At 42.9% G+C, this 24,420-nt stretch overlaps 1 protein-coding gene across 2 annotated transcripts in view; it reads right to left on the bottom strand.

The window, feature by feature from the left end:
- Positions 1-24,420, bottom strand: part of GUCY1B3 (guanylate cyclase 1 soluble subunit beta) — a 90,031-nt gene that overhangs the window by 32,625 nt on the left and 32,986 nt on the right. For both annotated transcript variants that reach the window (XM_019521688.1, XM_019521687.1), the window contains exons 3-5: positions 14,686-14,786; positions 13,565-13,683; positions 3,033-3,230 (exon numbers count right to left, since the gene is read on the bottom strand). In XM_019521688.1, the coding sequence (XP_019377233.1) occupies positions 3,033-3,230; positions 13,565-13,683; positions 14,686-14,786 (418 nt within the window). The remainder of the gene's footprint in view (positions 1-3,032; positions 3,231-13,564; positions 13,684-14,685; positions 14,787-24,420) is intronic.

Raw genomic sequence — 24,420 nt, 5'->3', positions numbered from 1 at the left:
CACTGAAGTCATTGACAGCATTTGGGAAACAGTGATATTTAATGCAATTAAGGGTCACAGAGCATAGCCCTTCTTAGCTAACAGTGGTACAGAAATGTTTATTTCAGGATAAACTGCACAAGACAACCTTTGAGTAGGACTTAATATTTGTGGTAATTACGGATTATGTTCCATTAGCAAAACATCACACAGAAATGTAATTAATGTAACTTGTAAAACATAATGTAAGCAATGGGTACTATACAGAGCACAGCAGTACAGATGTGCCAGTTACATTTAAGGGGATGCTATGCCTCTGGCTCATAAACCACATCTGTGTTAAATTAATCTCTGCTCAGTTACAGTACCTTAGATTGATGTTAAGTTTCTCTTTAATGGCAATATAGTAATGAAAAACTCTAGAAAAGACCATGGAGATGACACTGAAGTGAAAAGTATATTGATAATCAATATTTAATTATCCTTAATGCATTTAATGTGCATAAAAAGTACTAGACTGATTTCAGCAGAATCTAAACAGCAACCCTACCCTTGCCAATCTACAGGGCTGGATGAACCACTGTCAAGAGAGTTATTTTGACACCCATTCAGTCTGTGCCTATAAGCAAAGTCATGACTACTGTATTGTAGGGCTGTGCAAAATTTCACCGGCTGTTTCAACCTCGAAACAGCAAAATCAAAATGAAATAAAGGGCTTTGAAACAGCCTTGAAACGAAACAAGGGCAGTCAAAATGTTTTGAGTTTTGATGTTCAAGCTGGGGTTGCCTGCAGGGAACCAGAAAGTAAAGGAGAGGGAGGTGGGAAGAGGGGGGAAGGACTGCTCTCATATTGACTGTGTAGCTGGTCAGCAACTGTGATCCTTCCCCAAGGTCCACTCCAATCCCAGGGCTCCGGGGGAAGGACAGAAAACATACACACACGCACACAATCACACATCACGAGTTTTGCTCTGACCAATTTGAAGTGCAGTTTCCAAGAAACCTCTGCACCTATCTCCTTGAAAGCTACCAGGCTTCATGGCCTCAGCAGGGGCCACCATGCCTGCATGTTTCATCCAAATCAGGCAAGAAATGACAAAGTTATAGGCAGTTTTGTGCTTCCCCATTCTATCCTGTGGGTGAAACATAAAAACAGCGTTGAAACAGTGGAACAGTCTCGACAAAACAAAGTGGAACAGTGCTTTTGAAACTAAACAAAACTTGAAACAAACACTGTCCCATAGAAGCAAAAGCTGAAATGAAATGGTGCTGTTTCACACAGCCCTACTATGTTGGTGGTTTTGCAGTATGAACACCAAACAGGTAGAATCTAAACATATTGAGGCATCACCAACTTTCAGGCACAAATTTGACCTGAATTCTAAGAAGAAACCTGAAAATACAAAAGTTAAGTGTCTCATTACCAAACTCTTAGTCATCCAGTCTCCCAAAATACATCATTTAAGCCATGTAATTTTTTTGTTGTACAATCCCTAAATATGAGATGATTAACTAAGTAAACAAACACACAAATGTGTTTTTGAAGTAGTGATTTACATTCATAGTTAAATGTTACACTGCAAGTACAGTATCCTTCAGATCTCCCTTGCTTTCAAGCTTTAACTAGGTCGGGGTAGGCAATTATATTTAGCCACTTAAGAAGTTAGTGTGAGTTGTTCCACGCTGGGGGTGATGGGGTGCTCACCCAGGCTCGCCTGGCTTAGTGGGAGCAGGGAGGGGTAAAAGGGCAACTAATCCTATTCAGCCCCAGGCCTGTTTGCCCCACACCTACCACTGGGGGCACCAAATGGAGCAGGCAGGTGGTGCGCTCAGCCAGGTGGATGGAATGGGGCCACGGGTGGGCGGGAAGCAGCATCCAGGATCATGGAGCAGCGACAGTACAGAGCCAGGGCCCAGAGCAGAGCCACAATCCACTTTCTACAAGTCCCTGTCTGTGGAACCGGCAGTTGTCACAGGGATCTGTGGGGAGCAGATTGCAGTGCTGCCCTGGGCTCTGGCCCCATACTGTCACTGCCCTGAGATCCCAGACCTACCCACCTGTCCCACTCCCTGACTGCCCACAGCCCCATTCCATCTGCCCGGCCAAGCACACCCTGCCCACAAGGTTCCTGGGCTGGTCTTCACAGAAACCCCGCCTACCCATCCACATAGTGCTCCCCAGCAGTGGGTTCAGGGTCGACTGGCAGCAGCAGCTGGGCAGATCAAGCTGCTGCTCGGGGGGCTGCTGAGAAGCCAAGTCATGTGTCTAGGGGTGGTGGGATCGGCCACATATGCCATGGCCCAGGCTGCCCCCTGTGCCTGGGCCAGGTAGGGCAACGCAGGCTGGACAGAATCCGTTGGTGAGCCAAATGCAGCCCACAGGCTATATTTTTTCACACTCCTGAGTTAGATTCAAAGTAGAACAAAGTATTATTTTTGAGTTTAAAGCAATATACATTTCTTTCATTAGTACTAGACCAGTAATCCATAGTAGTCAGAAGGAGGAACTGTGCTCTTATAGTTGCAATCTATCAGAGAAGCAAAAAAAGTAAATAAATGTTCCTAATCACTTATTTTAATTAAAGATTTCATGACACCTTATACAAAAAGGTGCATTTCCCCATATATCTTGACTAAATTACACTGTGACGAATTTAAAATCTACTATCCAGTTTCAGTGGGACATGATAATGTTGTTCACTTCTTGACCCAGACCTGTGGTGCATTATGGCCATTTTGTAGTGGCATAAAGCAGCCTGAAAATTGTCCCATACAGCTAGCCTACTAGTGTAAGATGCGAGCTTTTATGCCCTTTCCTTTTTGTGCAGCCATCATACGTGTATGACCAAGGAAAAGCTGGTGATTACAGCACAAGGCCTTTGGGTTAACAGAGAGTTAGGTGGACCTGGAGAGCTTTTTGAGAACACTGACAGAATAAGTTTTGTGGAGAGGATGACAGAATAAAGAAATACTGTCTTGTAGTATACCTTACAGCTCTTTCAAATAATATGAAAGACGCTAACTTTCAATCTGCATAAGCCATTAAATTTTACCTTCATATCTATTTCTGTACCATGGATCTGCTGAGCTACTGTTTTGATGATCCCAATGACGATATCCTGGAGTCCTTCTCTCTCCGAATAATAATGCAGAATAAGTCCTTTCCCTTTTTCTGCATCAGTGCACCTGAAGGAAGGGGCTCGCATACCTGGGTAAATAGTGGCAAGATGGTCATGCAGAGCATCCAAGTTCTATAAAGAGAATTAAAAAACAAACAAAAACACACATGAGAAAAGGGTTCTTGCACATGGCAAATTGTCAATGTGAGAATACAAGTCATTCAAATAATAGTTTATAGCATACTGATTCCTGCCTGGTCTAGCCCTATCGTTTCCCAAACCAGCTGAAGTCACCTGTGAGGTTTCATCAGCCATTTCCAAGACTCCCCACAGCAGGGCTTTCAGGTGCTTGTATGCTGACTCTCAACACTAGCTAGTGTTACCATTAGTAACGACCATGGAGAATGACTCTATTAATGGCATCAAAAGCAATACCAGTAAAAAATGCTCGCAAAAGGGAGTTTCTGGTCTGTGCTGTTAGCACAAAGTACAATAATATTTGCATTTTTCATCCACAGTGGATTGGAAATGCCTATGGTATCCCTTTGCCTGGTTTACCACCATCTTTCTCCTTCTGTTTTCCCCACCAAAACGAGGAGGCCAGCAGCCTCTTCCTTACAGAGAAGTTGACCAAGGTAGTTAGCTGCGTTGTCTGAAGTCAGGCAGAAAGAAGGGCAGGGTACCACCCTGTCCTGCCTCGTTAGAGAAAAGGTATAACTACCAAGTCAACTGCTTGTATATGGATTTAGGGACCTAACTTTACATGTTTATATCTGAAAAACAGATTGACCTTACTGGTTTCAAAAGAAGGCTGACATTTTGAAAACTAAGTAAAATGACCAAAGACTTTTAAGAATGACTAATGACTTTAAGAAGAGGCTGGATGCCTACCTGGCTGGACTCATTTGAGTCCCGTTTCTCTTTTTGGGGTTTCTTTGCTGTTCTCCCGCCCTGGCGGGGGGTCAGGCTAGAAGATCTACTAGGTCCCTTCCGACCCTTAATCTATGAATCTATGAAAAAATTTTTCCTGGATCTGACAAAATGTTTGTAATTTCAAGTGTCATAGTAAGTCTTCCAAGTTAACTGAGCAAACTTCTCTAAAGCTGCTAAGAATATATGCAGTCATTGAGAACAATTGCATAAATCCAAAGCAGTGTCTTAAAAAGGACATGGTTAAGATAAGACATAAGTCAGACATTTCCAAAAAATAAAAAGCCTCATTTCTTCCAACTTGCCATATGTTCCAGATATCTTGTCTAATTAAAACTTTGGCAAAAAAGCAACCCTTCTCTGGATAGAAACCTTAATTGAGAAATTGGAACACAAATTTATGAGGAGGTTAAAAGGGGACAGTGAGATTAAAAGCAGATTTTAGAATAAAATGCTAGGTACAGCCTTAATTATAGAGTCATTACCATGGCTCCATTTTTTCCCCATTTGCCACGTAACAGCTTAGATGAAAAGGGCAATCTGGTTGGCCAAATAAATCTTCCAACCTACATAATCATATACCTATCTTTTAAAGATTATGCAGATTCTTCACTTAGCAGGCCTTCAACATTGAGACACATCTCTAAATATTTTTTTCCTTTAGACTTTTCAACATCAAGTTTTATTTAGTGTTTTTTGCCAGGTCCAGGAAAGGTAAAATGAAGATGTTTTAAACGTGTAGGCTGGATCACCACCATGTCTTTACTTAGCATCTGTAGATCCTCAAAGTTGTGGAGATGGACTGAACTTGCTTTTTCATGGGCTATGAAAGGTTCCAACAGCTGTCTTTTCTCTTGGGAAGCCTCTAGAGGAAATGAGTTGCTCACAAATGAATTCTGTAGGATGTACTCAGCCTGGAACTTCCTCCTTCACTTTCTTAGTTTGCCTCAAATTTATGTTTATACTAAGTTGCTACATCACCGTCGCCAAAATTAAAACTTCAGAGGTTAAACCTGCGATAGTACAGCCCAGCTCTTAGTAAGTATGCTAGGGAAAAGAGCACACATGCAGTCAGCACCTTGCTGATCTTTGCAGAAACTAGGTATTATCATTCCGATACATGAAGCCCATGTCTACAATGGCCAGGAAGGTGTGAGAGTAAAAAAAGGGCTATGGGAGCTGGCCACCTCCACAGGCAAGTGAACCATGAATGCCTTAAAACAGTTCAGAGCTACTGGTCCAACATGTGTTCCCCAGAAGCTTGATATGCAGCCTTCTTGGAAGAAGTCTTTTAAGGAGATATACAAAATAGGATGGGTCTCAAAAGGAGCTGGTATTCAATATGATGGAAACAGCCTCTGTATGCCAGATACTGCTTTTCTATTAAACGAATGTATAGATTAGTAATTAAGGCCACATTCCAATACAATTACTTCAAATGAACTTTATCCATCATGATAATAAAGCCAATAATCCAGGTCCTGTTTTGCCATTGACAACCCCAGCTTAGATCAAGCAAAGGCTAAGTTCATGCAACTGGGCTCACGCTGGTGATCCTATTTTGCCCATGGAAGCTCTCAACAAAGACTCTTAGCACAAGCTTGAGTGTAAAATAAATGCTTCCTTCAATGATCTAGTGCTTAAATAACTTGCATAGCACATGAGATGGCCAGATTCTAGGTACCCCTCAACTCAGGGGAAGACCACGTCTTTTATATTCCAGCAGAATGCCCTGACCACAAAGCTACTGCCAAGGCTAGGCAATAAGAAAAGAAGGAAAGACTTCAGAACAACAGTAAACAAGTGAGAGCCTAACTCTATGGTCAAACAACTTGGGCACTGCTCTTGGAGGGGGCCCCGGGTTCTGATACCTACTTCTACTTCCAATCTTTGTATACGTTTTAGCCAATAATTCTGTACTACCATTTGCTAAAGTTACAAATAGGAATATGTAGCAAATCTAGGCCATGGCCATGACACTCTCTGGGTATCCCTCTCTTCCCTTTCGCCTGCCACATCTTGATGTAATTACTTAAACTGGAAAAAAGGAGCTCGTCCCAGGCTCCCACAATGAGCTCTCACTTGCTGCCAATCTGTGCATTAGAGCACTAATTGGCTTATGGTCCAATTTCGTGGCCTCCATCCTCCCCTACGGCCACACCCATCTTCACTGGTGTTACTGTTTAGTCACTTTCCCTTGTTGGGGCCTCAGCCTGCATGGCCACCTCCCTTTTCCCTCTCACTGAGCCTTCTTAGCCTAAGCCCACTGTACCAGACCTGGCTTTCAGGTTCCATCCCTCATCTTATCCTTCACAAACTTGGGCCCTGGTCCTAGTCTCGCCCCTCTCAGGCTCTGGTCCCACTCTTCAAAGCGATGACTTCGCTTTTATCATATTCTCTTCCACTGCCAGACCTGTTGGTTGGTCACATGGTGTTTATCAAACATAAACAAAGTCTTTAAGACACAAAATATTTGCGTGTTTATGTGTGTGCATACTGTGCATAGCACAAAAGGTGTCTTGATCGTTGGCTAGGAACCCCAAGAGTTTCACAAAGAAAAATAATATTAGATTAGACTTTCCCCTCCAGTCACTGGCTCTGGCTGCTCTAGTTTATGCGAAGTCTTGTACAAGGAGAACCCATGACTTCAAATACTGTCCCCAGTTCCTTGGTGAGCCTTTCACCCCCATTTTTTTGATAAACAAATCCTACAAGAGAGAACAGTCATAAAGTTAAACATGCTAAAAAGCTATCTGAGGTGACCGATCTTAAAACTGAGAGCTGTTCTGTTCAGGTATTCATGTGTTACTATCCTTTATTTGGATACATTTGGAAACAAAAGGCGTGGGGAGGATTTACTGTGCTGGATTGGTTTTCTAATTAATTAAATAGACAAGTAAATGATTCCCTGCAGGATCTGGTATTAACCACTACTTATGTGTTTGATTGATTTTCTTCTGACCGTTTTTAGCATAACAGCACACTTGGGATTTCTCAGGTTGCAGTGCCTTCATATTGCCTCTCTTTGGCACACTCTCTTTCAGCTACGACTACCAGTGATTTTTTTCAGGCCTGTGTCTTTCAATGAGAGAAAGAATACTCTCTCAAAAACCTAAATAATAAATGTAATTGTATTGCCTCTTTGCAGCTGCATTAACTGAGTGCTGCTGTATGTTTAAATTATACATGACTTCCCTATCAACAAAGAAACTTCTTGAAGGGTATTCCAAAGAATATAAGAGGATTACTTCCACAGTCTGGAAAAAAACAAAGGCTCTCATTTATTTGTAGCATTATGGGCTTGCAGTATCTGATTTTAGATATAGATATTGTGACTGGCTTTTAGCATTCATGATATGGATTCACACAGAGCCCAGAACAAGTCCTGATCTGCACTGGAGCTTATGAAGACTTTTGTAACATGCATAACGAGTCACTGTAATCCACTACTGTGACATTAGGAACAATAAACCATAGCTGTGCCTCATAACTGCAATTCTGAAAAACAATCAACCACATTCTGTCAGTGCAAAAACTTAGAAATAATCCATTTGCATTTACAGCAGTGCATAATGACCAATGTCATCTGTTCAAACTGAGGCTGAAACAAAGCTAATCTAAAGTTTTGTAGTAAGAATATCAGTCACTATTTTAGGAGACTTTCCTGTAATACAACTTACTTTCAAGTTCCTCATCTAGGAATCAATTAAAAGTGGAGTTGAGGAGAGTATACTCTGTTCTCAAATTGAGAACGGGTCAACTATGAATTTTAGTTTGGTCTGAGAAAGAATTTGCTCAGTCAATTAATGCAGAATAGCAGTATATCATATTATGCAGCAGGCTGCACACAGGAAAATAAACAGCAAAATATGCCCACCACTTTTTTCACTGCCATCTTTTACATAGATAACAACTGGATGACACTGGAAGTCTCCCCAACCATGTTAAAAAGCCAGTTTTAAGCATAAGAGTACATTATTAGATACAGGCTCGCTAACCTAGCGAGGAGGGCTTTAAACTAGGTTCACCAGGGGATAGAGACCACCAAAGCCCTGAAGTAACTGGAGAAGTGGGTGACCTGGAGGAAGCAAAAGCAGGAGGGGGCAACAGGGGAGGCCTTCTCATTCTTCCTGAGAAAGTAGGGAAAGATCAGCTAGCAACCTCACAAATGCAGAGCTTGGGAAACAAGCAGAAAAAACTGGAAGTCCTCACACTAGTCAAGGAACTACAATGCAACTGGAATAACAGAAATGTAGTGGGATAGTTCATATGATTGGAGCACTGCCATGGATAGGTATACACTGCTCAGGAAGGACAGGCAAGGGAGAAGAGGAAGAGGAGTTACGCTGTATGTAAAGGACCTACATGATTGCTCAGAGCTCCAGTATGAAACTGGAGACAGGACTCTTGAAAGTCTCTGGATTAGGGTCAGGGAAGAGCAACAAGGATGATGTTGTGGTGGGTGTCTGCTACAGACCACCAGACCAGAAGGATGAGACTTTCCTCAAACAGCTAGAGTAAGTTTCCCAATCACAGACCCTGGTTCACCCTGACATCTACTGAGAGGGCAATACAGCAGTGGGCAGGCAATCCAGGAAGTTTTTGGAGAGTGTTGGGGACAACATCCTGGTGCAAATGCTGGAGAGGCCAATTAGGGACTGTGCGCTTCTTGACCTGCTGCTCACAAACAGCAGGGGAATGTAGTAGTGGATGGCAACTTGGACAGCAGTGACCACAAGATAACTGAGTTCTGGATCCTGAGGAAAGGAAGGAAGGAGAGCATCAGAGTAAGGACCCTGGACTTCAGAAAACCAGACGGCAACTCACTCAGGGAACTGATGGGAAGGATCCTCTGGGAGGCCAGTCCGATGGGGGAGAGGAGTCCAGGAGAGCTGGTTGTATTTTAAAGAAACTGAGGGTTCAGGAATGAACCATCCCAATGTGCAGGAAGACTAGCAAGTATGGCAGAAGACCAGCTTGGCTTAGCAGGGAGCTCTTCAGTGAGGTAAAATACAAAGACAAAGTTTACAAGAAGTGGAAGATTAGACAAACAACTACAGAGGAGTATAAGAGTACTGCTCAGGCAAGCAGGGATGACATCAGGAAGACCAAAGGAAAAGTGGATTTGCAGGTAGCAAGGGATGTGAAGTATGTCAGCAACAAAAGGAAGGTCAGGCAGAGTGGTGGGTCCCTTACTGAATGGAGGAGGCAACCTAGTGACAGACGACAAAGAAAAGCCTGAAGTAACTCAATGTCTTTTTTACCTCAGTCAGCTCCCAGACTACTGCACCTGGCACAACTGTTTGGGAAGTAGGTGAGCAGCCAACAGTGGCAAAAGAACAGGTTAGGGACCATTTGAAAAGCTGGATGTGTACATATCCATGGGTACGAACGTGATGTATCCAAGGGTGCTGAAGGAGTCGGCCAACGTGACTACAGAACCACTGGCCATTACCTTTGAAAACTCATGGCGATTAGGAAAGGTCCCAGATGATTGGAAAAGGGCAAATATAGTGCCCATATTTAAGAAAGGGAAAAAGGAGGATCCAGGGAACTACAGACCAGTCAGTCTTACCTCAGACCCTGGAAAAAACAAACAAACAAACAAACAAACAAAGCAAGGAGCAGATTGTCAAGGAATCCATCTCTAAGCACTTGGAGGAGAAGAAGGTGATTAGGAACAGTCAGCATGGATGACCAACCCAACTGCCTTCTACAATGAGATGACCGGTTCTGCGGATGTGGGAAGAGCAGCAGGCATGATATACCTTGACTTTAGCAAGGCTTTTGATACAACCTCCAACAACATTCTTGCAGACAAGCAAAGGAAGTACTGGTTGGATGAATGGACTGTAAGGTAGACAGAAAACTGGCTAAATCATCAGGCTCAGAGAGTAGTAATCAATGGCTCAATATCTAGTTGAAAGCCTGGATCAAGTTGAGTGCCCCAGGGGTCAGCCCTAGGGCCAATTTTATTCAATATTTTCATCAACCACCTAAAAGATGGCATGGAGTGCATCCTCAGCAAGTTAGCAGATGACATCAAACTGGGGAGTAGCTGATATGCTGGAGGGTAGGGCTAGGATTCAGAGAAAACCTCAACAAATTGAAGGACTGGACCAAAAGAAATCTCAAGAAGGAAGTCCTGCACTTAGGATGGAATAATTCCATGCACTGAGGTGTACAAGCTTGGAATCACCTGGCTAAGCAGCAACTACTTCACAGTCAGGTCGACTAGGATCTGGAACCAACTTCCAAGGGAAGTGGTCCTTGCTCCTACCCCAAAGGTCTTTAAAAGGAGACTAAACAGACACCTAGCCGGAGTCATTTGACCTCAGCATTCTTTCCTGCCCATGGCAGGGGGTCGGACTTGATGATCTGCTCAGGTCCCTTCCAACCCTACCAACTATGAAAAGGACATGGGGGTTACAGTGGACAATAAAAGCTGAAGATGAGCCAGCAGTGTGCCCTTGTTGTGAAGCTGACGACATACAGGGCTGCATTAGTAGGAGCACTGCCAGCAGATTGAGGGAAGTGATTCTTCCCCTCTATTCAGCACTGGTGAGGCCATATCTGGAGTACTGTGTCCAGTTTTGGTCCCCCACTACAGAAAGGATGTGGATAAATTGGAGACAGCCCAGCCAAGGGCAGCAAAAATGGTTCTGGGGGATAGAACACATGACTTCTGAGGAGAAGCTGAGGGAACTGAGCTTATTCAGTCTGGAGGAGACAGAGGGGATTTAATAGCAGCTTTTAACTACCTAACTACCTGAAGGATGTTTAAGTTAAGAAAAGAGGATGAAGCTAGACTGTTTCTCAGGGGTGACAAAACAAGAAGTAGGGGTCTCGAGTTGCAACAAGGGAAGTTTGTTAGATATTAGGAAAAAAACTCTCATGAAGAGGGTGATAAAACATTGGAACAGGCTACCCAGAGTTGTAGAATCTGCATCCTTAGAGGTTTTTAAGACCAAACTGGACACATCTTTGGCTGGGAAGATCTAGTTGGGGATGATGCTTTGAGCAGGAGGTTGGACTAGAGATGAACTCCTGAGATTCCTTCAAACCCTAATTTTCTATGAATCCATGATATATGTTTCTCATTATGTTCTCTGAACATTCAAACCCCAGGTATAGACACTACTAGGGATCTATTTAATTCACAGCCAAAATAATTTTCATGGCAAGGTTGTGGCATGAAGAGCCAATTCCATGGGCATTTCCTGGTGGGCCCACCCTTCACCCCGATTGCTGAAGTAGCAGGATGGGGGGAGAGGGGGAAGGAGGGATAAGGAGGATGGCTGCCATCTTGGCTGCCCTTCATGCAGCCCTGTCAGCCACTGCCTTCTCCTCCCAGGCAGGCTACAAGGTAATGAGGGCCACCAGCTCCCACTGGGGAGTCAGCATTTTATTTTTATCAAGTTTTTTTTTAAAGTTGATTTTGCGGACAATTGTGGATTTGGCAGTCGTTTCCACAAAATCTGCAAAATCGCAAGTTTCTAGACATTACACTTTTACCAGTATAAGTGACTGGAAACTGGTTATACCCTTAACAAAACAGAAGTTCAGCACCCAAAACCCATCTATGCCCAAAACAGAACAAAAGTCAGACACACAAACTGGTTTAAAAATGGCGAAACAAAGTCTAAGATTTGCCTCACCACCAACAGGCGAATGCATATTTCTTTGCTACTGATCTAAACTATACCATTTACATAAAACTGCATAACTCAAATTGATTCCACCTTGGGCTCTTTGAATGTCTGTACCTAGCCAAAATCTGACATTTTAAATCCAAACCATTTTCAGACGTAATTTTCTGTTGACAAAAAAAATTCATTACGCTTCCCACACACAACTCAATTCTGACAGAAATAGATAGATTCCCTTTACATTAATGTTTCATTATTTTGTATTTCAACAAGAATAGCAGCAAAATAGACACTATCCTAAAGGCAAGGGAAGCACCGAAGCAGTGGAAAATCATCTTTTAGGTGTTTGTTCCTCTCTCTGCACATGGACAAAGACCGAATGCCTTAATTTGAAGGTGTTATTAGGGAAAAGTATAAGAGTATCACATGGGCATAGCGAAAAAAAATCAGAAGAAAATCAGGAAGGTCAAGGAAAATAAGGAAGCATGATCTGAGGTGCAGCTAACAATAAAAAAAGGATTCTATTAGTACATCAGACGTAAGAGGCAGAGCAAAGAAAATGTAAGTTCCTTACTGAACGCAAAAGGCAATCTAGTAATGGATGATACAGAAAAGGCTGAAGTATGGGATGCTTTTTATTCAGTCTTCATGAATCAAGTCAGCTACCCAATGACAAGTGTAGCTGTCAGCAAGGACGGGCAGCCTAAAGTAGTGGAAACACAGGTTGGGTACTCCTTCGAGAACCTAGATAGCTTCAAAACAGGAGGCGGAGATGGGATGCACTGGATTACTAAAGGAAACTGGCTGAGGTAATTTCAGAGCTACTGGCTGTCATCTTTGGGATGGCACAGAGGTAAGATACAGGCTGTCCAAGGAGCTTGTGAAATCTCCATGCTTAGAATTTTTAAAAGCAGGTTAGACAAACACTTGACTAGGATGGTTTAGACGAGAATGATTTTGCCTTGAACAGAAGGTTGGAGGTGTCCTCTTGAGATCGTTTGCCACCCTACTTTTCTATGATTCTCATACCTTACAATAGAGAAATAACAGCTATGTATTATTCACATAGAAATAAAAAGTACCGATGGTATTTGATTAAAGGGAGCTCTGGAGGAAAAAAAAACATACCGGAAGTTTCTTCTAGTATAAATTACTAAGCTGCATTCATTAACACCAACAAAAAATGTAGGTGAGCCTGATAGTTCCTTTCCCAACAGACATGAAATGTGGTTTCTGATTACCAGTACAACCTAAATTTTGCCCTTTAAGGTTGTCTACAACACCTCTGTGCCAAGCACAGGAGCATCACCATAAAGCACGCCCTACTCACTTGTTTCACATGCACCGTATCTGGAAATAAGGCTGTGTAATTGCCTTAGACTATCTGTAAGCATGCGACAGTAAATGTGCCCAAGACAGTATCTAGGAGCAGCACTGAGCGAACACACATTCAAGAATGCTCTCATACAGGTACACTGGCTCATTTCCAAAAACTGACATGGCAGGGAGAATGGGAGCAAGCAGGCAGTGAGGGCAGGCAGCCAGGCAGTGAGGATGGCACTCCTGGGTTCTCCATGAACAAAGTTTCTCTGTCCTATGCAATGAAAGATGTGGTTACATGCTATGTTCTCCACATAATTAAAGACTTTATCAGAATGCATATGAAACAGGGACATATAGCCAAAGTTTTTTTGAGTAATGAAATCCTACAGAAAGGAAATAGCAAGGAAGCTGGTTTGCCTACAGACATAAAATGGGTCACCTGCGTGGCCCAGAACAGAAACCAAGTTTCCTAAAGTCCAGTTCTGAACCCTATTTAGAACAGGAGGCAGATGTAGGCAGATTTCTAGAACCATGTTTTAAAATTATTTGACATAAAATTCTTACCTGCAAAAATTCTCTGACATTTGAGCCCAAGACGCGAAGAATTGTGTCATAACCAGATTCCTGACAGAACACGAAAAACATCTTTCCAAACATCTGAAGGATTTCCCCCGCATTTAGGTCTTTTTGAAATAAAAGAAAAATGGACCCGTGTCAATCTGAATTGCTTGTTCTCTGCAAGCCACTTTATCTTTAATTCACATATAGGACAGTATGTAAACTCTGCCTAGACTTAGGAAGCCAAGAGAACTTGGGGCATAAGGTAAGACTCAACAATCAGGTGAATACCTGGCATTGAGTGTTCATCAGGCCACTCTAAGTCACATTTTCCACTTTGTATTTACATAAATGACCGTTTTGTGCAGATATAGATCACCACACAAAAGGTGAAAGAAACTACAGACCCAGATTCATTTACCTCAATCAAGTTACTCCTCATTTACAACACTGTAAGTGAAGCTAAAGTTATGCACTCTGCAGCAACCCAACTTCTGCAGAAGTCATGGGCTTACATGGGACTGCTGGGTTAAAATAACGTCAAGTAAAATAAAATACATGTGATAGGAATAATTCTCCTTTTCTAATTCCAGCTCAGAGCTTTAGAAAATGAAAGTCAATGGACTCCATGTGAAATGAGGTGAGGCATTACAAAAATCAATGCCATATCTAAGCACCCCGTTTAGTAGTCTCAGCAGGGAGGTCAATGACCGAATAATTCTAAAAACTGAGAAGTGGGCAGGGTGGGGAGACACTAGTGTATGTAACAGTGTTCATGTTCTGAAGATAAAATAGATCATTTCAATTTAAAGAGCTAGTAATCTGAAATGTTTAATGAGCACAAAATGTGCTCTCAAGAAATAAAAGGCATAAACTGATTTTAAATAAACACAAAATACAAAGTTCCTCTTTTCTGAGCAAGACTTTTTTTCCCTCACCATAGCCATCCTTACACTTCCTCTCCAGAATCCCATCATCGTATTTCACACTTTGGTGTTTTTATTAATCTCATATACATATATATAATCTATAGTTAATGCATTAAAAAGGATGAATAAATTAGTAATCATGCTACAAAGACATCAGCCTTTGAAAGTAGGTATAATTTCAAAATATATCTTACTCACTAAGGACCTTGCTTGCTGCTGCAACCAGATCATATGTTTTGGAATCATCATAAATTATTCTGACTAAAAACTGTCCTTCTTCATCCAGCTGAGCCTCCTTCCTACAAAGAAACAGAACAGAAATATTTGCATCAAGAGATAATTACATTGTATGCACTGGATACACAAATCAGTAACTTATATTTTAAAATATTATGTTTGTAATACAATATGTTGTTAGATAAAATATGTTTTTGAGCTCCATGTTTAAGAACCTAATTAATGTTCAAATAAACTAGAAAAAAAATCTTTTCCATATTTCACTGTAATTAAGGCTCAGTACAAAACTTTTACTCCTACTCTTATCGTGAAAGGTATAAAAAAGAAATCCCTTTTAACAATGCAAAAATCCCACAGGACTCACTCAGATAATACAGGCAAAGTCTGACATTTTAGAATGTATTATTCTTAATATCCAATAGCTACAAAAAAGTGCAAGAAAAAAAAAGAACCAACAAAAAATAGACAATACATTTCTTCAGAAGATGGTTTTAATTTTCTTTATTTCATAGTTCCCAATCTCCTATTACAGTTTATTTGTAGGCGATATGGACATTTTTAAAGGGCAACATTTTCCAAGATAGATAGCTAAAAGGTATGCTTCGTAAACTTGATTTTCATAAATTTAATAAAAAAGTGCTGACTGAAAAAGGTAATTAAGACTTTTTGCACTACACATCTTCAGAATAGGGATAACACTGCTTTATTTTGTGAGTACTATGCCTAACATAATGGGGTCATGGCCTCTGCTTTAACAAAAATAATAAAGGAATGACAATAACTGGAAAAACAAATCAGTGCTGCTGTTTTATTCTGAGAGCACTCCCTGGATAATACTGAAAAATTTGAACATTTGCAGTGTTAATTTATTTCTATATACCAGGCATTTATATGAAAACTTGGGGTCAGTGGTTCTCAACTTTTTTAGATGCAAGGCATCATTCGTTAGACTCAAGGCTCCCCTGGGAAAATGCCAGCTCTTAGTTTTCACTTGTTTTTTGACTAGAGAAAAATAATAGAGCAATTCTTCTATGGCAAAGAACTCAAAAAACTGCAATAGGTCAGAATGTTTTTCACACTATAGATTCCTATTTGCAATCTTTGTGTTTCTCTTGTGAACCATGTTTGCACACACAATAATGCCAACATTGCATAGCACACCACAGCACCCTTGAAAGAATCTCAAGGCACCGCAGGGTGCCATGTTATGCTGGTTGAGAATCACTACTCTAGGTACACTGGACTCGCATTACGTAACCCAAAAATTAACCCGGTCGATAACCCTTTTCACACGTCATCAGAAACCTTCAATAAATAATAAACATAGCCTATCTGCACCCATGTAACAAATAAAAAATACAAATACAAAATCAGGACACCTTACACTACAAAAGAAAAGGAAATATTGCCTCCATCAAGCCTCTACCTTGCTACCAGCATGGTCACACTAGCAAAAGTATGTGTCAGGTAATATGGCAATTAACATTCAGTATAATCTTTTGATAACAAAGAAAGTTTTCCCTTCCACAGGGTTTGGCAGGTCATGCTACATACTAGGAGAGTGGTGGTGGTGTCCTAGTACATAGCATGAGTATGAGTGGTGGTGGATAGGTCGTTTTCGACCTGGAGGGATGCGAGCAGCGGCTCAGTCCTGGGGCCTATACTGTTCAACATCTTTATCAGCTATCTGGATGCGGGTGTGGAATGTACGCTGTCCAAATTTGCTGACGACACCAAGTTGTGGGGCGAGGTGGGCATGCTGGACGGGAGGGACAGAATCCAACTAGAACTAGGCAGGTTACAGAGGTGGGCGGATGAGAATAGGATGGAATTCAATGCAGACAAGTGCAGGGTACTGCATCAAGGGAGAAGGAACCAGCAACACACCTATAAGCTGGGGAACACCCTTCCTGGCAACACGGTGGCAGAAAGGGATCTTGGAGTCACTGTCAATTCCAAGATGGACACGAGTCGCCAATGTGAGGAAGCAGTCAGTAAGGCTAACTGCACCTTGTCATGCATCTACAAATGTATCACAAGCAGGTCCAGGGAGGTGATCCTTCCCCTCTATGAGGCATTGGTCAGGCCACAGTTGGAGTACTGTGTCCAGGTCTGGGTGCTGCACTTCAAGAGGGATGTGGCTAGCATTGAGAAGGTCCACAGGAGGGCCACTTGTGTGGTCAAGGGGCAGCAGGGCAGGCCCTACTAAGAGAAGTTAAAGGGCCTGAACCTATTCAGCCTCTACAAGAGAAGGCTGAGAGGGGATTTGGTAGCCATTTACAAACTCACCAATGGGGATCAGTGGGAATTGGGGGAGGCTCTGTTCCCCCAGGCACCACCCAGGGTTACTAGGAATAGCGGCCACAAATCGTTAGAGAGAAGGTTCAGGCTGGACATCAGGAGACATTACTTTACGGTTAGGGCTGCCAGGCTCTGGAATGGGCTCCCAAGAGAGGTGGTGCCCTCTCCTACCTTGGCGGTCTTCAAGAAAAGGCTGGACAGATATTTGGCTGAGGCAATATGATCCCGGCACCCGTTCCTGCCTGGGGTAGGGCGTCAGACCTGATGACTTGTTTAGGTCCCTGCCAATCTTAAGTACTATGATACTATGACAGTCTAAGGTTTGCTTCAACTGGTTAACATGAGGGAAAACTACAAAGCAGTGGCAACACATAGGGGGTTCATGCGCACTCCCTGAGCTTGGCAGTACACCCCCTGTAAAAAGGTGCTCCCAACATTGCTGACATCACCTGTGGGCAGTCACTGCTCGCCACCCACCGTGACAGTCCCCAGTCACTGCTGGCTGCTGCTGCCAGTGGCATCTGTAGGTGACTGCTGGTTGGCCTTTGCCTTCCCCTCTCCCCTCTCCCCGCTGCTGATAGCGCCACGGCTGCCTATGGGAGCTCACCACTCGCTGCCACCACGCACCCACTGCCAACAGCGCCACTGCTGCCTGTGAGAGCTCACCGTGCCCCCCAGCCTCTGGGGGCATGTGGAATTCATGCTACAAAGGGCCCTCTCCTCCCTAGGATTTAAGCCTTAGACACCACATTAGCCAACACCAAGAACCTACAGATTTTCATAGTGAAAACAGGATCTTGTTCAAAGCAAGGCTCTTGTCAGTGCATATACCACAGTCAGCTATCCAGGTTGTAGCTGTATTGGTCTAGAGGCAAAAGGAATCAGAACTCATGGTAGAAGTGATATCTTTCATTAGACCAACTAGATTTTTGCAAAAACCCCAAAAAATCTTTATTTGCACATAATGATTTTTTTTGCAAAAATCTCCTTGGTCTAATGAAAGGTACTACCTCTACCATGAGTTTTGATTCCTATATCACATAAAAAAAAACTTCTTACTGATACCAACATGGGAAAACATGGAAAGGGAAACAGACAAGAAAGGAGACTTCCACTTCAGCCTAGGGCTGCTCTGACCCAGCTCAATGTGCTGCAAGGGATCTCCAGGGCAGGGCTAGCCAGCAGGCAGCCCCCGCGCTGAAGCACCCTCATAACCCAAGCCAGCCGGGTTAGTGTCTACACATGTGTTCCTGCCACAAAAACTCCACAGCAGTATACTACTTGTATTTATAAATACTAACCTGCTGTGGAGTTTATTAGTTTCCCGAGGCCTAGTAGATCTGCTCTGTAGCTAGTTAGCCTACTCCTCGAAAAACATCTCATGTAGTCATGCTCACTGTGTGGGTTCAACTGTGCTTTTAAAGCACAGGCTGTTTGAACAATGGAGAGTCATGGGAGGCTCACAGGTTCTTCACTCCCTGAGCTCCTCCTGTTTGCTTCAACTGTGCATAAGGCAACATCCCCTCAGGCTAGTGCAGATGGGTACAACAGGATCATGCTCCTATTGCAAGGCAACAAATACCAACCTGAGAGTGCAGAAGGGGCAGACACAGACCAAGGCCCTGCCATGGATATGCAAAGTTAGGAAAGATTTCTTGCACACTCCCTCCATACATACATGAAAGAGCCAGTCAAAACTTGGCCCATGTTAGAACCCCATTCCTGGGCACTGCTTCTTTGCATATTCACCTCTTCTTATTCAGCTGGGTGAGTTCTGTCCCTGACTGTAGCTATATATCGGAAGTTGAAGTTCTAGCATGTTTCATCTAGATTTGATTTCCCTGCTCTGAGAAGTCAATAGTGACTTGGGTTTGTATTTCTTAGTCTGCAGTTATCCACACTTCCTTTGGGGGTATACTTATTTTTCTCACTTGTTTCTCTTATGTGGTCTCTCCCAAGGTGAGTAACAAAGGAACCTCAAAGTCTCTTGTAAGAACAATGACAAAGGACAAAAAAAATGTATAAGTCCTTATGTGCTTTGATTTGTCTGCACTCCCTCATGCCACCAAAACAAAATATTTTTCAGTGTGGAGGGCCACAACTACCTTCATAAAATATATATTTTTTAAATGTCTTTTATCCAAACACAGTTCAGTATTATAGAGCACTTCAGAAAGATACAAAAGAGCCAGGAAGGCAGAAAAGCTTAGAAGGGGATGAGTGAATCACAGCTTTTCAATGATGAGGAAAAAAAATATCTAGGGGAGGTATTGTTCAGGAAAAGCCTAAGATTTGGACAAAAGCATAAACATGCAAATAAATGAGTTTTTAAAACAATTTTGTAGGTATCATGTGCACCTCCTGAATTACGGGGAGAAAAGAGATATCTGTCATCTCAAAGCTTCAGCCATTATCCCTGTAGCCTACAAACAAAAGGGAGTCATTATTAGGAATGAATTGTAGTAGTCTTGGTATGAATAAAAGGTCTTTATTATCTTGTATCTAGTACAGTTGTAGGAAAGTTTTAAACCAGCTTACTCTTTAATGGCCAGTTCTTCTAAGTGTTCTAAGTTTCTGTTAGACTTTATGCTACATTTTAGTATTTTTTCTTCCTAAAGTTATTATATAAAACCCTGCAATTCCTTTCCCAGGAAAAGTATAATGCATCTTTGTAGCTAACAAAATGATAGTCTACTAATCAAAATAAAATTATGCTTGCCTGCATCTGAGACACTAATTTTCTAGACTCTGTGTCCCCACAGCAGCCGGTCCTTCAGCACATCACTGCCTGTCCAGAAGAGCTATGGGGAAGGGGCCCAGGGTCTCTTCCCCACCCTTGCCAACTGCTGCTGACAGTTGCCAACTGGTGGAGGGTGGGGAAAGGACCCAGTTCGGCAGCCTCCTGAGAGGTATGTAGGAGCAAGCCCAGGGCATTTCTACACACACAAGTGCTGCAGCACTGGGCACTTGAAAAGCACCTGGCACTGAGACATTTCCAGTCATACAAGCAGCAAAATGCGCATCAGTGCTGAGAAAATGATGGTGGTGAGCTTTTGAACTAACACACATTGGAGGAGCATTAGTTCAAAAGCACACTGCCACCATTTTCTGCATGCCAATTTGTATTTTGCTGCTTATACAACTGCATGCAGCGCATCACAGTTCACCTTAACTGTTGTGGGGAACAGAGTCAATTAATCGAGTCTGCTCCGAAGTGGTGGATCTCTAGCACATCGTGAGACAAAAAAGTATGTCCCCCGCCACCAAAGTCAATGTCTGTTTGGTTCACTCACGCTTTAACCCAGGGGTGGGCAATTATGTCAGTTCTCAGGCAAGAAACAGATTTTTGGTGATCTGTCACAGGCTGGATCAGCACCCCCATCCACGTACGCAACAGCTCACCAAAGCTCCCTACACAGTGCCTTCCCATCCACCTGGCCCTGCCTACACTGGTCCCAGCTAGTCTCCAAGACGACCCCAGGATTGCAGGGCAATGAGAGCACTGGGCCAGGGCCCAAGTCAAAGCCACAATCTACTGTTCACACGCCCCTGCCCACAGAATCAACACCCGTCACATGGGTTTGCAGGCAGCAGATTACAGCTCTGCACTCAGCCAGGATGGAGCCACAGACAGGCAGGAAGCAGCATCTGGGAGTGGGACAGGGGCTGTGATCATGAGGCAGTGTCAGCCTGGGCCCACGGCTGGGGCTGAGGCCAAGGGCAGAGTCATGATCTGTTCCCCACACACCCCTGCCAACAGAATCTGTGCCCATCACAGGGGCGTGCAGGGAGTAGATAACAGCTCTGCCTAGGCCGCAGCCCCACACCATCACCACCTGATGAACCCAGCTTTGCCCACCCAATCCACTCCTGAATGCTGCTCACCGCCTGCCCGTGGCTATCCCAACTGCCGGCTGCATGCCCTATCCACGTGGATCCCACCCCTGGTGGTGGGCATGGGGAGAATTTGCTGGACTACACAGGCATCAGGTGCAGGGCTGGGTCTGGTAGTGACAGGAGCTAAGAGGAGCCACTGCCACCACTGGGGCTGCCAGGAAGCAAGTCCAGCAGCTGCATCACCTCAGCCCTGCTCTGCACCCAGGGGCAGTGGGACCAGCCATATGCGCCACTGCCTGGACTGCCCCCTGCACCTGGGCTGGACAGAACCAAGGGACCCACCATAGGTCAGATAAAATTCTTCGGTGAGCCAGATGCAGCTCACAGGCCATATTTTGCCCACTCCTTCTCTAACTTAAAGCGCTTTAAGTAAAACGCGATAAAGCACTTCCACCAGGAGTTTTTTGAGCGTCTGTACTTAACCAATATGAATACCTCTGGATATCTTACACAATCTAGTAGTCATGATCTGGATTTTTTTAAAATTTTTTTTGGCACATCTTCATTCCAAGACCATTTCTTGTCTTCATTTCATTTCGATCACTTTGGTCGATTTCAAAACTTCCTATATTTCCCAGTGTATGTCAGCTTACGCCTCTCTCGCTTTCACTTTATTATATCAATTTAAGCTTTTCTCATTTTCCTTCAGCCACCCCATTGCATATTGTTATGGTCTGTCTTTTCCTCAAATGAAGAGCCAGGTTGTACTCTCAGGCCTTCAGTTGGCCTTTACTGAATTTCTGAAGATCATGGATAGAGCTAGAAAGAAAAAGTAAAAGAGCAACACCTCCCTTGAACTGTTCTGTTGGAAATATTGTTTCCATTGTTCACCAGCTCTATTGGTAAGGACTGCTTTCTGTTAATGATAATTTAGCAATTTTATGCAAATTCTAGTATCTAACCACAGAAACATTAATAGCATTAAATATGTGGCGATTTTCCTGACTGGTAATGAGCCAAGAGGAACAATCTCTGGCAAGTCCAAAGACACAGCTGTGGTTGATTTGTTAGTGAGTTAGCAGCAGTATAATAGCAAACTTTTAACTTTAGTATGCGCTTTTCTTTGAAAACAATTTCCAAGTCAAACAGAAAAAGAACAGCAACATGATTTACGATTCGTGTCACCTTTGCATTTTCAGAAACAAAAGAAGGGTGTGATGCATTCCTCATTAGGTTTATGCCCAAAATTTTGAAAACTCCAGTAGACAGATGCTCTGTTCTTGTCCAACCTGACCACCAAAAAAGACCCATGGGACCCTATTTTCCATTGCTCAGAACTTGTATAGTAATTTCTATATAAATTTTAGTACAGAATGTAAGCAGCAGTTTGTCTGCATGATCCAGTGAAGAGTCACCCCTTTGATTTTCACTTTGCATTTCTGTAAATGTGGAAAACAAATACTTAGACCCAGAATCTTCTGAAGTACATAATCCTCCCAGATGCATAACAATCAACCAGGCTACCACAATCAACAAAAAGATATGCTAAGGAGTGTTCTACCTGTTCCACAGTGGGAGAGGGCAAAGTTACTCAAAAAAACAAGGAAATCGTGTAAGAATGAGATCCAAGAATGACCCTTGTCAAGTCAATGAAAAAACTACACCAGCTAGAAAGGTGTAGGATCAAGCTCTTAATAAGTTTTTACTCAAATTGATCTAGCGAAAGGGAGAAAGTCAAGGATCATCCAAACCTGACAGAAAAAGTCATTTCAGAAGCACACACTTGCAGGTGATATTGGGCATATACAATGGATCCTTTGAAATGTTCCAATGGAAGGAAAGAGTTTAGTGCTTGAAAATATTCCATTAGGTGTCAATGGTAATGTTAATAATTTACAGAGATAGATGAAAATTTAACACTAACAAATACTAAAATAAATCTATCTTTAAATAATAGGGGGTATTGTATCAGACTTATCAAATGATAGATTATATGTATTTTTTAATTTCATTTCTAGACTTTAAACAGCAAAGCATAGTAAGACGTGACCTTGAACAGCCTCATTTAATACAAAGCTCCCTAGTTAGCATTCATAGCAAGAGACTTGCTGTTAATGTGGAGCTTTAGGTTCCTGAAAACAAAGGAATTATTTACTTTTTCTGGCAGGAGGACAAGAACGCTGCCATCCGTGAGAGACCTTAGAAGCAGCCTAGTTTGCCAAGCTACCAGGCCAAACTGTTCCTATATACAAGTCTCTCTTACGTTCACAATATTACATATACAAGGTAGATTTTTGTGTGTATTTTTTGCTTTGGGATTGCTGAATATAGAGGTACCATATTCACTCAAATAGAACCCAATTCATCTTATAATTCTGATTATAAAACAACCCCCCAATCAGATTCTATATATTGAAAAAGTATACATTTTCCAGATATAGACTCTAACTATTGGAGGTTTGCCTTGTCTTCCTCCCACTGCTACACCTGGAAAAATAAATCCAGTGATCAGGTACTGCTGCAAGTTTTAGCACAAGTACTCCATAAACACACTTTAGCAGGATTTTGATCCCTACCTACATACAAGTACAAACTCTGGGTTTTTTTAAGGAATATTTTTCATGTCCCAGGTCAAATGCACCAGATCAGGTCCAGATCCATTTGAATCATCCAAGTACCACACGTGGCCCTGCTACTGGCAAGTATCTTCCACCCCTGCCTGAGGGTTCAGACACTTCCAAATCTTTTGGCAAGCATCCTATGTGCAGGCCCAAGCCTGGAGATTTGGGTTTCAGATGTCCCTGAGTTTCACTTGCCCTCAGCAGTATGGTTGCAGCAGCAAGCTAGGGAGGAGTTTTCCATTTCCATAAAGTCAGCATCTAGCCACGATCCTCTCACTGGAAGCAGGCAAGCCGGAAGCTAACAATGAGCATCTCATAGGGAGTCCTGTCCGCAAGCAGACAAAGGTGCAACCCTCCACTACACAGTGCCATTTTAATTGCATTACTTCGGTCAAGGTATTTCCCATGCCACCATTGTGATCATGGTACTTCCTATGCATTAGTCCAAAGTCAAAGGCTTGTGATTTATCTCCTAGTTCACTGGGCTAGGCCCGACCCACCAGAGTCCATAGCATTTCAAGCCATGGTGACGCTACAGCTCAGCGCTGCTCGCTATGGGTGTATATTCCAGATACCACCCCCCCCCCGCCAAAAGAGCCATGTGCTAATTAGCCCCAGGTGTTGTCATGAGTCCTAGATCCTCCAAAAATATATATGCAGATGAGACACAGGCAACTTGGTCCCGCTCTACGTCATGGAGGGCATGCTAATCACATACAACAAGCTTAGAGGAGGCAACAGAGGTATTCTAGATGAACTGTTTGGGGCCCCATTTCATGATGTCTGCCAGGCATTTAAGGTTGGTGAAAAAACAGGGATCACTGAGAATGGGAAAGAAAGGCACAGCTCAGCTGTGGGAGTGAAGTAGTTAAAAAGTATACAGTGGATCCCACCATGACTTGTGGGGGGGGGGGGGGGGGAAAAAAAAAAAAAAATT

This window comes from Gavialis gangeticus, unplaced genomic scaffold, assembly GCF_001723915.1.
Source record: "Gavialis gangeticus isolate Ggan-Ray unplaced genomic scaffold, GavGan_comp1, whole genome shotgun sequence".
NCBI lineage: Eukaryota > Metazoa > Chordata > Crocodylia > Gavialidae > Gavialis > Gavialis gangeticus.
The sequence above is the reverse complement of the archived record's forward strand: the minus strand, read 5'-3'. Positions and strand labels throughout refer to the sequence as shown.